Genomic DNA, 14,692 nt, shown 5'->3' with positions numbered 1-14,692 from the left:
AGGAGGGAGGGAGGGAGGGAGGGAGGGAGGGAGGGAGGGAGGGAGGGAGGGAAGAAGAAAAGAAGAGGGGGAGAAAACAGTTCATAAATAGGTGAAAACTGTTATATAATTTGATAAACCCCAGTCAAGGTTTATCATTTAACAATAACTACTCTAGAATCCACCCAGCATGATGGTGACGTTCACTCTACGGGACAATGGAGTGACTGCAAAGCTGTGGGCCACAGTCAGCCAGGTGCTAGGACTTGGGCCCTTTTTTTTTCCAGCATAAAGTTTGGAGGGGAAAACTGAGCTAAGAAGAGGTTCTCCCTCGGTGCTCTCAGGCCCACGCATGGGGTGTGCAGCCAGACCACTCGGCCTGGGTTCTCGTGGGGCGGGATGCTGCCAGGTAAGCCAAGAGGCAGCCAAGGCAAAGCGAGCCCATTTCCTTTCTCTCCAGCTGCAATGAGAGCTGTGCTGTGCTGGACGAGCTGTAGGAGAAGACTGGAGAACGAGGCCTCCAGAGTCCCTCACAGTCTCACATTTCCACGAAACCTTATCTGCACTGGGCTTCAGACAGGAAGCGCACCTCTGCTGTGCTCTTGGGGTTCTTGACTTAAACACTGGGAAACGGTATTTATTTAAGGGAGTCGTTTTCAAGCCCCTTTTTCTTTGTGAAGTTGTGGGGACCGAACCAGGGACCTCTTGTGTAAGTCAGCACTCTGCCACTGGCTTTACGCTCAGCCCTCAAAATAAAAAAAATAGTGGAGAAAGAAGAGCCTTTAAGTTTGAATGTGGGAAGCAGTGGCCTTGAGGACCTGCCACCCTGTCACTGGTACAGTGAAGGGCACTGTGAGAGTCCTAGGTGGCAGCAGGTTATGTTCACAAGCTTCACACATGCAGATGTCACACGAGGCAGAGAACGCTGCTGTCATGAAGAAAACCTGCTTACTCACAGGAAAGACAGACTGGGATGTGTGGCTGACCAGGGATATGATGGTGCAACACAGTTCCGAACAGCTGGGGGCGGGCGGGGGGCCCCACGGTACATGGAAAGAACACCAGTGGGCCTTAGTTCTCAAGCTGGGATCCCTGGAGGAGCACCAGTCATCCACGAACTGGTTAGAAGTATTTGGGCCACACCCCAAATGTACTAACAGCTGTCTGGGCATGAGGCTGGTACCGTCAACTCTCTGGAAGTCTCCCTGGGGATGGTGGGCACACAGCATACAGACCTGAGTAGGAGAGCCCCGCGATCTCTATGAACAGGTCTTCTTCGGAGAAGCTCTCCGGCAGCATGAGGCAGGCGGTAGTCACTGCGCTCTTCAGATTTCTGTCCAGGGCAGCTCTGAGGACTGTGTTCTCATTCATTGAAACAATCTTCACCTGGGAAGAGCCGAGAGGTGAGAAGGGCACTGCAGAGGCAGGGGCTGCTCAGACACCAGCTGTCCTTTCTGCCTACCGTCAGCCATAAGCCCAGTGACATGAAGCCATCGTGACTCTGATGAGAGACTCCAGAGTCTCCTGCTGAATGGCAAAGTCAGAGAAATTGTGACATGGGAAAAAAAATCATTTTGAGGGAAACAAAATTAATATTCTTACTAAGAAAAATTATTCTATGTGCATAGGTGTTTTGCCTGCATGTAAGCACGTGCAACATGTGCTTGCTGTGCCTGCAGAGGCCAGAAGAGGGCGTCTGACGCCCTGGAACTGGAGTTACAGGGGGTTGCAAGGCCCAAAATGGTTGCTGGGAAGAGAACAGCCAGAGCTCTTAACCGCTGAGCCCCCTCTCGAGCCCCAGTATTCTTAAGTGAGAAAACTCACCATAGGCTCTGGAAAGGAACAAATGTCCTGGAGAGTCACACTTCAGCACCTTATCACTTCATCGTTCATTTACTGTGAGCAGAAGGGGGCGTTTTGCTATTTAGAATTTACTCTTTTATTATTGGTAGATACATAGATTTACACTTGACTGAGCAAAGAGAAACAAAATCAACTATAAAAGAGCAATCACGCGGCTGGAGAGATGGTTCAGAGGTTTAGAATACTTGCTGTTCTTCCAAAGGCCCGGATTCAATTCCTAGCAGCCATACAGGTGGCTCACAGGTGCTATAACTCTAGCTCCAAGGGATCTGAGTCCCTCTTCTGGCCACCACAAACATTCACATGTACATAAATAAAAATAACAAAAGGAAATACTGACAAAAACTGAGTTTTGAAGCTGTCTGGAGTGAGACTGAGGCATTTCTCAATTGGGAGCCTGGGGCCAGTCACTGAGTTCTCAGGAGTCAAGTCCAGACCCAAATCCCTTCAAAGCGCTGTCACAAAGGTGTGTACGATCCAAGTCCACGGTGACCATCATGCTTGCTTAATGAAAGGGCCTTTTCCTTCCGATGTAGCGGGAGCTGCTCCGACTCCAAGTGATGCCACATGGCACCCAGTCTGCTCTGAGACTCATGGTTTTCAAGCCTGCACCGTGGTTAACTGGATCTTTCAAGTCCCCAGCTCTGCTGCTTCCTACTCCGTGACAACAGGCATAATACTTAGCAATAAGACGGCCTTAGCAGGGATCCCACACACCTGCTGGCTGGCTCAAGCCTCTAGGTTTCTGGAGCAGAGCAGGATCGTCTCTGCTTTTACCTCTTTAGGCTTTTTTCTCTCCCTTCTAGCATTAACGGCAGTTTACCTTCATGTTCTACTTAGGCAGGCCTCGGGGAGCCCTGAAAATAAGCCAAGCAATCTACCTTAAAGACAGGGTCTCACCATGTAACCTTGGCTGGCCTGGAACTTGCTATGTAGACCAGGCTGGCTTCAAACTCAAGAGATCCTCCTTCCTCTGCCTCCCGAGGACTAGATCAAAGGCAGGTGCCACCATGTTCGACTCTGATATTAGAGTATGCTCTGTAGCTAGCCTTGAACTTATGGTGATATGCCCCACTGTCCCTTAAGTGCTGAGGCTACAGGAGTGTGCTACCTCCTATAAATAGTGGGACTATTTATACCACACAAGCCTCATACACCACAGGAGAGGCAAAGCCATTTGATTAAATACACCTCTTCCGCCCTCACGACCGAGAACATAACAATCCATAATTAAGCCTTTCAACACTTGGTGAGTTTAGTATCATTGCATTCATGGAGTAAAAGTAAACCTCAGTGTAGGACAGCCCAAGGCTGACTGATGCAGGCATTCAGTCAGGGATGTATTTCTCATTTTGACAGACATTAAAACAGCCCTCCTCCCCCCCCTTTTTTCAGTGCTAAGGATGGATCAAACCCAGGATCTTCCACGTCCAAGCACCTTACTCCCTAGTCACACCCACAGTGTCCCTACTTTCCGGTTCTAAAATAACTCCTATTATCATCCTCCAGCCTTTTTTCTGGATCCTGGAAGACACGGCGCAAGCCTAGTGAGCTTGCGATTTGTCCCATGATGCCTCTGGACATTCAAATTCCCATCCTTACCCTCATCTACCAAATCCTTCTGAAGAGTGTCACAACCTCCTTTGTGTACATTTCTGTGGCTTTTACAGAAGCTATTTTGGGATGTGAATAACTCAAACATGCAAAGAAGCGAATAACCTTGGGCGTCTTTTCCTAGTTAACAAAATACCACTTGTTCTCCAAGAAGGCTGCTCTGCTTACGCTGTCGGAGAGCAGTCTGCTTGCTATTTGAGGTTAAGCGAGTGAAAAATAAAAGCATCCTTACTCAAGGGGAAAATGTGCGGCTCTGGTTCTCCAGCGAAAGGTGAACTAGGACCTCGTCTTCGTAGCAGTGCTATTTGTTGTTTAGAGTGAAAAGCTGTGAGCACTTGGGGCCCTGCCAGAGAGGCCTGGGAAAAGGAGAAAGTCCTCACATTGTGAATAGCTGTTTGTACCTACTGGGAAAGCTCCGACCTGGACTGCACACACGGCATTAGCAATCCCAACTGCAGGGAGGAAGGGCGACCCTTGAAGGGTCTTTCAAAGGGGAGATTTGTGAGTACCTTTCAAGCCAGGAAAAAAGAGTTACTCGAGGGACTCCAGTGTAGCAGTGACAGCAGAGGCTATTTGAAGTACAGAGTGAACTTTTAGTCTCAGAGAACCCAGCCTGCACAGTCCTGTGACATTCCGATCTCAACACCGGGGCAGGGACTGCTCTAAGACGTCACTGCTTCAGGCCGTGGGGGCTCCAGCCTGGTCTGCCTGCTGGACTGTGGGCTCTTAGGACAACTGAGGTGGGAGTCTTCATTTTTATTCCTTCAGCATGCAGAGACGAAACTTGGCTGCCTTTTGAGTCATTAAATGAACTGCTTAATCTTTGCATTTCAAAGGTGAGATGCCCAAAAGCTGGCTCACAGTACTGAAGAGTCAGAACTAGTAACCAAGTCTCCCAATTCCTAATTCATTGGGATTTTTCTATCCTCAGAACATAAATCAATAAAGTTACAACATGGCAAAAAAAAAAAAAAATCACCCAAGGGTGAACATACTAAAAACCACTCAATTTTATGCTATACCCAGATGAATCATATGGCATGTGAATTTTTTCTCAATAAAGCTGTCATTTTAGTTACTTTATATTTTCTGGGACAGTGCTCACTGTTTAACCCTAGCTGGCTTAAATGCTAGGTAGACCAGGCTAGCCTGGAATTTAGAGATCCATCTACCTCTTCTGCATCCTGAGAACTGGGATTAAAAGCTTGTATTATCATGCCTAGCTCCATTAAACACCTCAAATTCCATGATTCTGCAAAAATATCTGTTGTAGGGTTTGGGATATAGCTCAGTGTTAGCCTTCTGGGTTTCATGTCCTGCACTATGTATGGGTATGTGCACACACACAAACACACACACACACACACACAGAGAGAGAGAGAGAGAGAGAGAGAGAGAGAGAGATTGACTCAGAACTTAAAGCTATCCAGGAAATAAAAACAGGTATCTTTGTATCTTTTCAATCATGAGGCAAGCTGACAGGAAAGTATAATATAACATTTTTATTTAAAATTTATTTTCTTTTTTATGATCCAGGGTCTCACTGTGTAGCCCCCTGCCTGTCCTGGAACTAGAGAGCCACCTGGCAGCACTTCCTGAGAACTGGGTTAAAGGCATGCACCACCATACCAAGCAAAAGTGTAATAGAAGTTTAATTTACAGTCAACTCTTTCTAGAAATGTCCATCTTTCCAAATCCTTTATATTCCTTTTGAACACTTGCTAGTGGGTGAGAAATCCCCTTTCCATTTGCAAGCCCGACACCCTGCAAGCTCTAGACGACACGATCTGATACGATGCCTTTTAGAACATAAAGACAAAGCGTTCACATAGTTCAGAATTCCTTTTTAAGACACGTGCTCATTTTGCTTGTAGAAGATGCCACCTTTGTTCAAGTGTCACAAGTGTTTGCTGCCACCTACAGGTAAAAAGTCTGACTGTGGATCCTAACGGGAAGAGGTAGGCAGATTATTCCCACAGGAGTGAGAGTCAAGGAGATGCGGAAGGCGCTCAAGTATCATCGTCAATGATTTACTTCAAGTTATTTACTGATTCTTAATGTGTATGAGTAAGTTTTACACCCATTATGAACACATACCATACGTGTATAATGCCCAAGGAGACCAGAAGATGTCAGACCCTTGGAAGTACAGTTACAGACAGTTGTGGCCCCCAGCTCAGGACACATGCTGAGCACAAAGGAAGCTCTAGGTTCGATCCCCAGCATAACAAACAACTCAGAGGCTATTGTGTTTACTCTATGATTCCATAGCATTTTTGGTTTCTAAAAGGTAATTAAAAAAAAAGCTTACTTTTAAAGTGCTGGAGAGATAGCTCAGCAGTTGAGGGCGCTGGCTGCTCTTGTACCCACATGGTATCTCCCAGCTGTCTGTAACTCCAGTTCCAGGGGAGCAGATGCCATCTTCTGGCCTCTATGGGCACTGCACACATGTGGTGCATAAACATGCATGTAGGCAAAACACCCATTTACATAAAATAAAAAAAAACTCTTGAAAAAGTTTTAAAGTATTCCTGGCAAAAGTATAGTAAAGACACATTTGTACCCATACATTTTAGTTCAATTCCATTTTATGTAAAAGTAACAGCCAGCCAAGAACACTGAGAGGAAAGAGCACTTCTGAGATTCTCTAAATCAAACACTTGGGAATGTGCATCCACAGATGGACTACCCCGAGGTGAGGGAGACCTAGCCAGCGAGTCGTGCGTGGCATGCAGCTACATGAAGACTAGGTGTGTTGGGTTCTAAGAGGCGAGTCCTTTTGGGCACACAACCCTGCTTCTGATTTCCAGACAGAGCAGGATTACTACCTCCACTGTACAGGTGGGTTAACTGAGATTTAGAGACAAACTCCAACTGTGTATGTGCATATGAAGGTAGCGAGTGGCAGAAGACTGAGACCTGAGGCTTCTCATTTCACACCCTCTTCTGCCTTATTAAGCTACAGGGTTTGCAAAAACAGATATATGTCAAGAAAAAAACCCCACCGAAATCAAATCCCAGCAATCAGCCAGTGGCAGAGCACCTGCTGCTTTGTGCACACACTGTGGTGCACACCTGTAGTCCAGCTACCCTGGGGAACATGACAGGACTGTGTCTCAAGGAAAAGCAAAGCAAGAATGAATCAGGAAGAAAACTTGGAACAGAAAATGGCTATTTTTGGTTTCTAAAATACTTTCACTTGTAGCAACTTCCTCAACATCAGGTTTTGCTAGTCATAGGACCTTGAAATGATATGATCATGAAGCATAACATTATTTCTTGTGAATATCTGTGAAACAGTTTCAGTGCACCTGCTGCTCTCGGACATTCAAAACTGTTTCTCCTGGAATAGGATGACGCTCAGCCGTACAGTGTCAACCAGTCTGCAGCAGGCCCTGGGTTCCTATTCCAGCACGTACTATCTAGTCAAGTAGAGACTACAGGACACAGGGAAGGCTCTGCTGTGTCTTTACCCAAGCACATACGTGTAATATGCACACCCATGTGTAAGAAGCACACAAATGTGCCACACCACTCCACAGACACAGTTCTGGCCATGTTAATGTGTATGAGTGTTTTAGCTGCATATGGAATGCATGACATTTGCATTCCTGGTACTTGAGGTCAGAAGATGGCTTCGGATTCCTGGGAATGTAGTTACAGATGTCTGTATGGGTGTTGAGAACGGAACTCGAGTCCTCCAGAAGAGCAGCCAGTGCTCTTAGCCAGGGAGTCGTCTCTCCAGACAGCTGTTCTGTTATCTATGACTGACTAATTCACAGCCTGTCCTGAGTTACTCAGTCTCCAGCATCCCTTCTCCTTCCTGGAGTTGGGCAGGGGAGCCCTCTCATCACATAGCTGGTTCCTCTGCTAATCAGCCCTATCCTGAAGCTAAGCAGAGGCTCATCCAGAGTCACCAGCTTGGCAGTGTGGCTCAGTGGTGACAGCTGTGGTACCTTTGTTCCATCTAGGAATTCTAAGGATTTAGGAGTCTCTGCCAGGAGTGGACAAAGCCCACTATGTGGCTTACATGCATATTACATGCATAAAGATGTATGTATACATGCTACGTATGTCATCTCCTCTTAGGGTACAACATCACAGGGTAATTTCTTTATACTGTGGGATGATGAACGTCATGGAGGGTAAGAGGATTCTACCTGTATTTTTATTTCCTGGAATTCCATACTTATGAGCTCGTAAAGATAACTGAGGTCAAGTTCACAGACAAGTGAGGATGCTAACTGTGGCAACCTGAAGGGCACAGACTCACCGGCTTCTGGAGGCGGCCGGCGATATATAGGTTATTCCAGTTCAGGAGGTCCTCAATCAGAGTGCCGGTGCTAATAACGCCGTATTTGATAAGCTGCAAGAGAGGACATGGGCATGACAAAAAAGCAGACTTCAGGCTGCTGCTTCCACAAGCACAAGTGAGGGAATGGCTAAGGGCTTGTCCAGGTCGGATGCTGATGTCCTAAGCAACTTAAAATACCTACCCTTCAAAAACCCACATCTTGCTGGGTGTTGGTGGTGCATGCCTTTAATCCCAGCACTCAGGAGGAAGAGGCAGAAGGATCTCTGAGTTCAAGGCCAGCCTGGCCTACAAAGAGAATTCCAGGACAGCCAAGGCTATACAGAGAAACTTGGAAAAATAAAAACAAAACAACAACCCCACTCCAAAAAAAAAAAAAACCAACAAAGAAAAGAGAACAAACAAACAAACAAAAACCACACATCTCTATCACAACTTCCCAAAGATTTAGTGCCAAGACTGACCTGGCTCCCAAGGTACAGGAAGTGAGGTGGCCAGTATTTTAATATGTATGATTGTTAAAGACAATACGGCTCTTAGACACCGTCTAGTATCAGTCCGAAATGCTAGATCCTTCCAGTTTCAGAAGTGATGATTTAGGTAATGGTCCTCATTTGAGAAATAAGAAACTGAGTGCCAGGGGCCAGTGAAAGGGCTCAGTAGAGGAAGCTGCTTGCAGCCAATCCTGATGACTTTGAGTGTGAGCCTGGAACCCACAAGATGGAAAGACATAAGTGAATTCTATCAGTTCGATTCTGACTGAAACATACACACACACACACACACACACAGAGTAAATCTTAAATAGAAATTGAGGTCCAATGACAGTAAATGACAAGTCACGGACGGTGACACTGCACCAGCAGAGTATGAGCTAGGTCCTGCAGCTGGGCACAGTAATGCATGCCCACAGACCTGCTATCCCAGAACCTGGTGGAATGCTGGACTGCTTAAACCCAGGAGTAGCTTGGAGTCAGCCTGGATGACAAAGTGTTTCAAATAACAGACAACCCTAAGGGCTTAACAACTACACTCCAAAATTGCATCTTGGACTTCTGAAATTCTTTGCATTGCAAAATACTAGAAACTCTTCTTTCATTAAAAGTTTTCACAGGGGTTGGAGAGATGGCTCAGCAGTTAAGAGCACTTACTACTCTTCCAGAGGTCCTGAGTTCAATTCTTAGCTACCACATGATGGCTCACAACCATCTGTAATGGGATTCGCTGTCCTCTTCTGGGGTGTCTGAAGACAGCTACAGTGTACTATTATTCATAAAATAAGTAAGTAATTCTTTTTTTTTTTTTAAAGTTTCACTGGCCTTTTCCTGACAGTGACTTTCAGTGTTGTTGACTCTTCCAAATGGGGACAATTACAAATTAACATCCAAAGATGAAAACCTTCTCATCAGCTAAGCACATGGAATTATAGACAAGGCCATTTCCACAATAATTTATATAAAACTCCAACGTGGATTTCCCAGCTTCCTAATTGTGTTAACAAATATCTAACTAGTCTTCTCAGGCTATAAACATTTTAAAAGTAGCTAACAAATTTCAATTAGAAAGTACAGCTACTGTGGCACACCATCATGAACAAACATCTGGTTACTTGAGCTTGTAACGTTGTTTGGAAATTACTTATCAAAGACAGGCTTGGCAGATTATTAATTACAAAGAAAAAACCAAACTATGTGTTTTGTACAATACAGAAGGAAGCATAAGACTGTGCTGCTTCAGATAAGTGGCGGCTAAGAGAGGTCCCAGGGACACTGCAGGCCTGGAAGTTCAGGGAACTGTCCCTTGCTGCATGATCTTATGACGTCACTTCCCCTCCCTGAACTGAGGTTTCCTTTATTGCATAGAGCAGGAGGCAGGTGCACAAACGACCAGTAAAGTAATGCAAATCCGGGTGTGCTGTGCACGCTTTTAACTCCAGCACTCAGGAGGCGGAGACAGGTGGATCTCCGAGTTCGAGGCCAGCCTGGTCTACAGAGTGAGTTCTAGGACAGGCAGGACTACACAGAGAAACCCTGTCTCGAAAAAACAAAACAAAACAAAACAAAATGACAACAAAATTAAAATAAAGAAGGAAAGTTAGGGCGTGACCTTAAGATAACAGACATGCCACTGCACAGGCTCACAATCACACCTCTGCTCCTTACAGCCTGGACCTTTGACCAATTGTAGGGTCATTACCTGGGGCTTGTCAAATATGCAGAAACTCAGGCTCCATCCCAGACCAACTGAATCTGGACCTGCACTTTAACACGATCCCCAGGAGACTCACACACCTGTAAAGGTTAGACTGCCCTAAGCAATCGGCATTAGTGCTGGCACAGGCAACCCCACAGGTCATCCCTGACCCCATCTCCCACCTCCCCAGCAGCCCTCTGAGAAACTAGGATGCTTCCCCATGCTAGGGTCAAACCCAGGACCTAGGTAAGTACAATGTCGCTAAGCTATACCGACAGTGCCTGGCGTGTTATGTATAACAGGTAAGGTTCCTGACATAAGTCGATCTATTTTGAGGGGATCCAAACATCTTACCTGCCCTCTAACATGAAACTCTCAAATCCTACCCACCTACCGACACCAAGAGCTTCCCTTTCATCAAGTGACATCACATGCTCCCTGACATCACCTGACACCCTCTTCACTTCCTAGTAGTACCTGTTCCTCCTCTTAGATGCCATCACTATCCTGGTCCTCAGTGGTCCTACTGCTTCTCCACACTTCCCAGACAGTAGTCCTCAAAATGTGCATCCCTACCCAGGACTCAATAAAGCAGTGTGACCAACAGATTAAAACCTACTTGACCAAAGGTCAAAAAGATAAAATAAAGTCAAATCACAGCCAGCCATGCTCTTAGATACCAGGTACAGTCAATGACAGAAGAAGAAGAGGAAGCTGTAGCGGGTGAGGCTGTTTCCTGAGAATGTGGATATAGTATTTCACTGAGATTCTATAACCATCCAAATTACAACCGCCTACCTTCCCGTCACACATGATCAGGGGGTTGAAGTAGACTCCGGCACCGTAATTATTCTGGACAGATGAGATGATCCTGGGCCCCAAGAGTTTGAGGAGGGAGTAGTGGCTCCAATTCTTCTTCAGGTTCATTGCGTGCCAGGCAATAGGGTCGTCTACTGTGAACACTAAGTCTAACATGGGATTCTGGGAAGTGAAGGAACAAAGAGTTCAGCACTACCACTTAACAAAAACATTAAAGAACTAACTCAAAGTTCCAAAGTGCTACAGGATTACATTTCATGGTCAGAAGACCTAGGGCTGTCTGTTATTAGAAACCTAAGCAGGTCCCACAGAGCAACTCAGACTTGCCTTTCATCCATACAAATAATGATATCACACATTCACTTACCATGTGTTATGTGTCAGCCCTTGTCAGATCGATTGACATACAATGAGTTGGTTTATCTCCAAAATGATCCCATCAGGCACGTATACTATTCCAGTGGTATAGGAAAGGAAATGAAGGGCTGGGGAAAGCACTTTGCCCAAGGCTGCAGAGCCCAAGGAGACCCAAGTGGCTCCGTGGTTAAGAGAACTGGCTGCTCTTGCAGAGGACTTAGGTTTGATTCCCAGTACCCACATGGTGGCTCACAAATGCCTTCTTCTGACTTCTGTGGGATCTAGGCATGCATGTGGTCCACATACACTCACACAGGTAAAATATTCATACACATAAGTATTTAAAACATAGCTTAAAAAATATTAAGGAAAAAAAAGTTGACAGGTTTCAGGGCAGAGAGCTCAAAAGCCCATCACTAAAGATAGACAAAGTATGCCCTAGTTGACTTTACATAGGAACGCTTAACATACCAACTACACTCAGAACAAATTAGATCAGGAGAATGAGGAGGAAAGATTTTTCTCGGATGTGACATTTATGAGTTCTGAAGAATGTAAGAGGGGGATGCAGCATGGAGAAGTAACGCACTTCACGTTAAAGGTTGTCACGTTAGTGGAAACTATTCCCTACAGGTTGGTCAGCCAGGCGAGCTCCAGAACCCCCATTTGTTCTGGTGTAACAAAACAGACTCATGGAGTACTAAATGATACCAGGGTGATTTTCCACAGTAAAGAACTTCCCAGAGGAGTTGGATGAAGGGAAGAGAGCTTATGGATGAGGACATGAAATGGCGTTATTAGCTCAGGCACCGACGTCATGGAGAATACAGCAGACTTGTTGGCATGAATGCAAAGAATGAAAAAGAAGAGAAAAGAAGGGTCCTTTCTAGGAGAGAACCCTAGGTCAGCTCAGAGAACCTCACTGAAAACCCACAAGGTGGCTCTCACGAGGTTAAAGAATGCTGTGGTTTCCCAGGCAGACCTTAAACCATTGGTGATATTATTTAAGATTCGGAGGTAACATGGACAGGGCACGGTTACATGTGTGTACAGATGTATGAGTCCATGTTTGCAGGTCAGAGGGGGCTGGTTGTAGCTCTCATGTGCCACCCACTTTGTTTTTCTGAGACAGGGTCTCTTACTGACCTGGAGCTTGCCAAGTGTGCTGGGAGCCAGGAAGCCCCAGGGGTCCACCCGTTTCTGTCTCCATAAGGCCGGGGTTACAAGTGGGTACCACAATGCCTGGCTGACGGACGATGGTAAAAAATTTATAATTATGATAATGTATATGAAGTAACTGGACAACTCACAATTTCTTATATGCCCATGATCCATACTTTCCCATATGCGGCCAAGTTAGAGAAAATAGGTAGGATACAGAAGAAATTCAAGCAACACCAGGAGGTGAATTTTAACTGGAAGAAAGATCTGACTAGGATTTTGACCCAGGACACCCTGCTGTAATCTGTACAGTGATCTCTGCAGACCACACTGAGACTTGTACTGCTATTTCTCAGTCAACTCTGGAGCAGTAAGGCTTAATCCCAATTAGACTCCCGTTCAATGTGTTGAGCTGAATAAATGTGCTACCTGCCTGGGCCCTACACCCTACATCAACTTCTGGAAGCCCGTGGATCACTCTGCATTTTCTCTTTATCTTTAGATGGGATTTTCAAAGTTGGTTTCAAATTAGTCACCTGGGATGTTTTACACACTGCTAAAGTCCTAAGCCAATGAAATCAATCCCTGTAGACAAAAATCAGTCTGTGTATTTCTAAAAAGCTCTGGAAAACTCCAATGACAAAGGGTGAGAACACTTAAGTAGGGCCTGCTACTTTGTTTTTCCCTTCCCACCACGACTCTGCAATGCCAAAACCTCTTCCTCATCGCTTCTGACTTAGATTGATGGAGACAGACTACTCATCCCTCACTTACTCTTTCAGCTCAGGCTGGTAATGGATCAACATATAGTGGCACTTGCTGCCAAACCAGAGAAACTGAGTTCAACCTACCATGACCCACACAGTGCAAGGAAACAACTCCTTCAAGTCCTCCTGTGACCTTCAAGTGTGTGCAGAGGTGCATGTGCGCTTGCTACATAACCACTAAGTAAGTGTAAACATATAGATTTGCCTGGCATGGCAGCACGAGCCTTTAATTCCAGTACTGTGACTTTGGGACCAGCCATCAGCCAACCCTGACCAGGAAAATCCAAATTCAGCTCACACCGAGGGACATTTTGCTAGTTGTCTCTTGGCATGTCCGGGGCTCCGCAGGGATGGAAGGCACACGGGGACCGGCGAGGGCGAACAGGTGCCAGGCAGGGGACTGACTGGTCAGGGAAATAGGGGGCCTCGGACTCACCTCCTGGTATCCACTGGGTCCTGCCTGGCGATACACCGCGGAACCGTAGGCGAAGGCCAAACTCAGGTCCTCCGGGAAATGAGCCAGGATCCTACGTAGGCCCACGCCCGAGCTGTGCAGCGCCTGCAACGCCATGGGCGGGCAGGCCCGGCGGTAGGACAGAGAGTGCTTAGCCGACCCTGGGCTCGCAGTTCTCGGTCGTGTGGACCGCGCTTCCGCCCGGCCCGCCCCTCCACGCACGCGCGCTTCAGAGCGGCAGCTGGCGACCTGCGGGCACGCCGAGGCTCCGTGGCGCCCTCTAGCCGGCGGAGGAGCACACTGCAGGTCCATTCTGAGACTGTTAACCTGCTATAGAGCCTTGCAAATCCATTGTAGCACTCAAACCACAAATAGTTACTAAACCATTTAATTAATTTAATTAATTAAATAATCCGTAAATTGAAGTATTTTTTGAGATAGTGTTTCTCTGTGTATCCCTGGCTGTCCAGGAACTCTCTTTGTAGACCAGGCTGGCCTTGAAGCATGACATATTTTTCCAGACAGGGTTTCACTGTGAAACAGCCCTGGAATTTGCTATGTAGACCAGGCTGGCCTCAAACTCACAGTCATCCACCTGCCTCTTTCTCCCAAGGGTTAGGATGAAGGTATGAACTACCTCATTCACAATATTGTGCAGTGGTCACCTCTAGCACTAAGTTGTTGGAGAATTTGAAAATTTAGAAAAACAAAAAAATGTAAAACATGCCCATCCAGGGGATTGTGATTGCTAGAAACTGGTCGTGGTTTCTTCACATTAAAAGTCTCTTTTAAGTCTCATAATAAATAAAATGCACTATAAAAGGAAACATATTGTATAAAGATTCCCTCACATCTATGATCAATTTTAGGATCAGAGAAGACTTCTTGCCTCTTCAGGGCTGGTCCATGCCTTTTCTGGAGAAAATGGGATCCTGAGGTAGAAGGTATCACAGAGTTCTTTATACAGTGAAAGAAACTTGCTCAACATGGGAGGAGCCTTCAGGAGATGGCTGCGCTCCCAGACTCTTTGAAGCTGTGCTTTCTTCTCTAACTGCTCTGCTTCTCAAAGGTCAGCACTGACCTCTGCAGTCCCAGCTCCTTGTGGGGCTAAGGCAGGAGGATGGTGAGTTCTAGGCAAGCCTTGGCAAGTTTGAGGTTGGACTGGCATACTCT

At 46.2% G+C, this 14,692-nt stretch overlaps 1 protein-coding gene across 2 annotated transcripts in view; it reads right to left on the bottom strand.

Annotated features, from left to right (window-relative positions):
* The window catches only part of Tamm41 (TAM41 mitochondrial translocator assembly and maintenance homolog), a 31,820-nt gene extending 18,099 nt beyond the window's left edge, over window positions 1-13,721 (bottom strand). Inside the window, exons 1-4 of one of the 2 annotated variants that reach the window (XM_028753598.1) lie at window positions 13,502-13,721; window positions 10,760-10,942; window positions 7,730-7,822; window positions 1,215-1,365 (exon numbers count right to left, since the gene is read on the bottom strand). In XM_028753598.1, coding sequence (XP_028609431.1) covers window positions 1,215-1,365; window positions 7,730-7,822; window positions 10,760-10,942; window positions 13,502-13,636 — 562 coding nt within the window. In that variant the 5' untranslated portion in view covers window positions 13,637-13,721. Of the gene's footprint in view, window positions 1-1,214; window positions 1,366-7,729; window positions 7,823-10,759; window positions 10,943-12,283; window positions 12,494-13,501 lie in introns of those variants that run through there. The other variant, XM_028753597.1, reaches the window with a different exon arrangement.
* Window positions 13,722-14,692: the final 971 nt, after the last annotated feature.

This window comes from Grammomys surdaster, unplaced genomic scaffold (assembly GCF_004785775.1).
Source record: "Grammomys surdaster isolate TR1022 unplaced genomic scaffold, NIH_TR_1.0 125950, whole genome shotgun sequence".
Lineage (NCBI taxonomy): Eukaryota > Metazoa > Chordata > Mammalia > Rodentia > Muridae > Grammomys > Grammomys surdaster.
The sequence above is the reverse complement of the archived record's forward strand: the minus strand, read 5'-3'. Positions and strand labels throughout refer to the sequence as shown.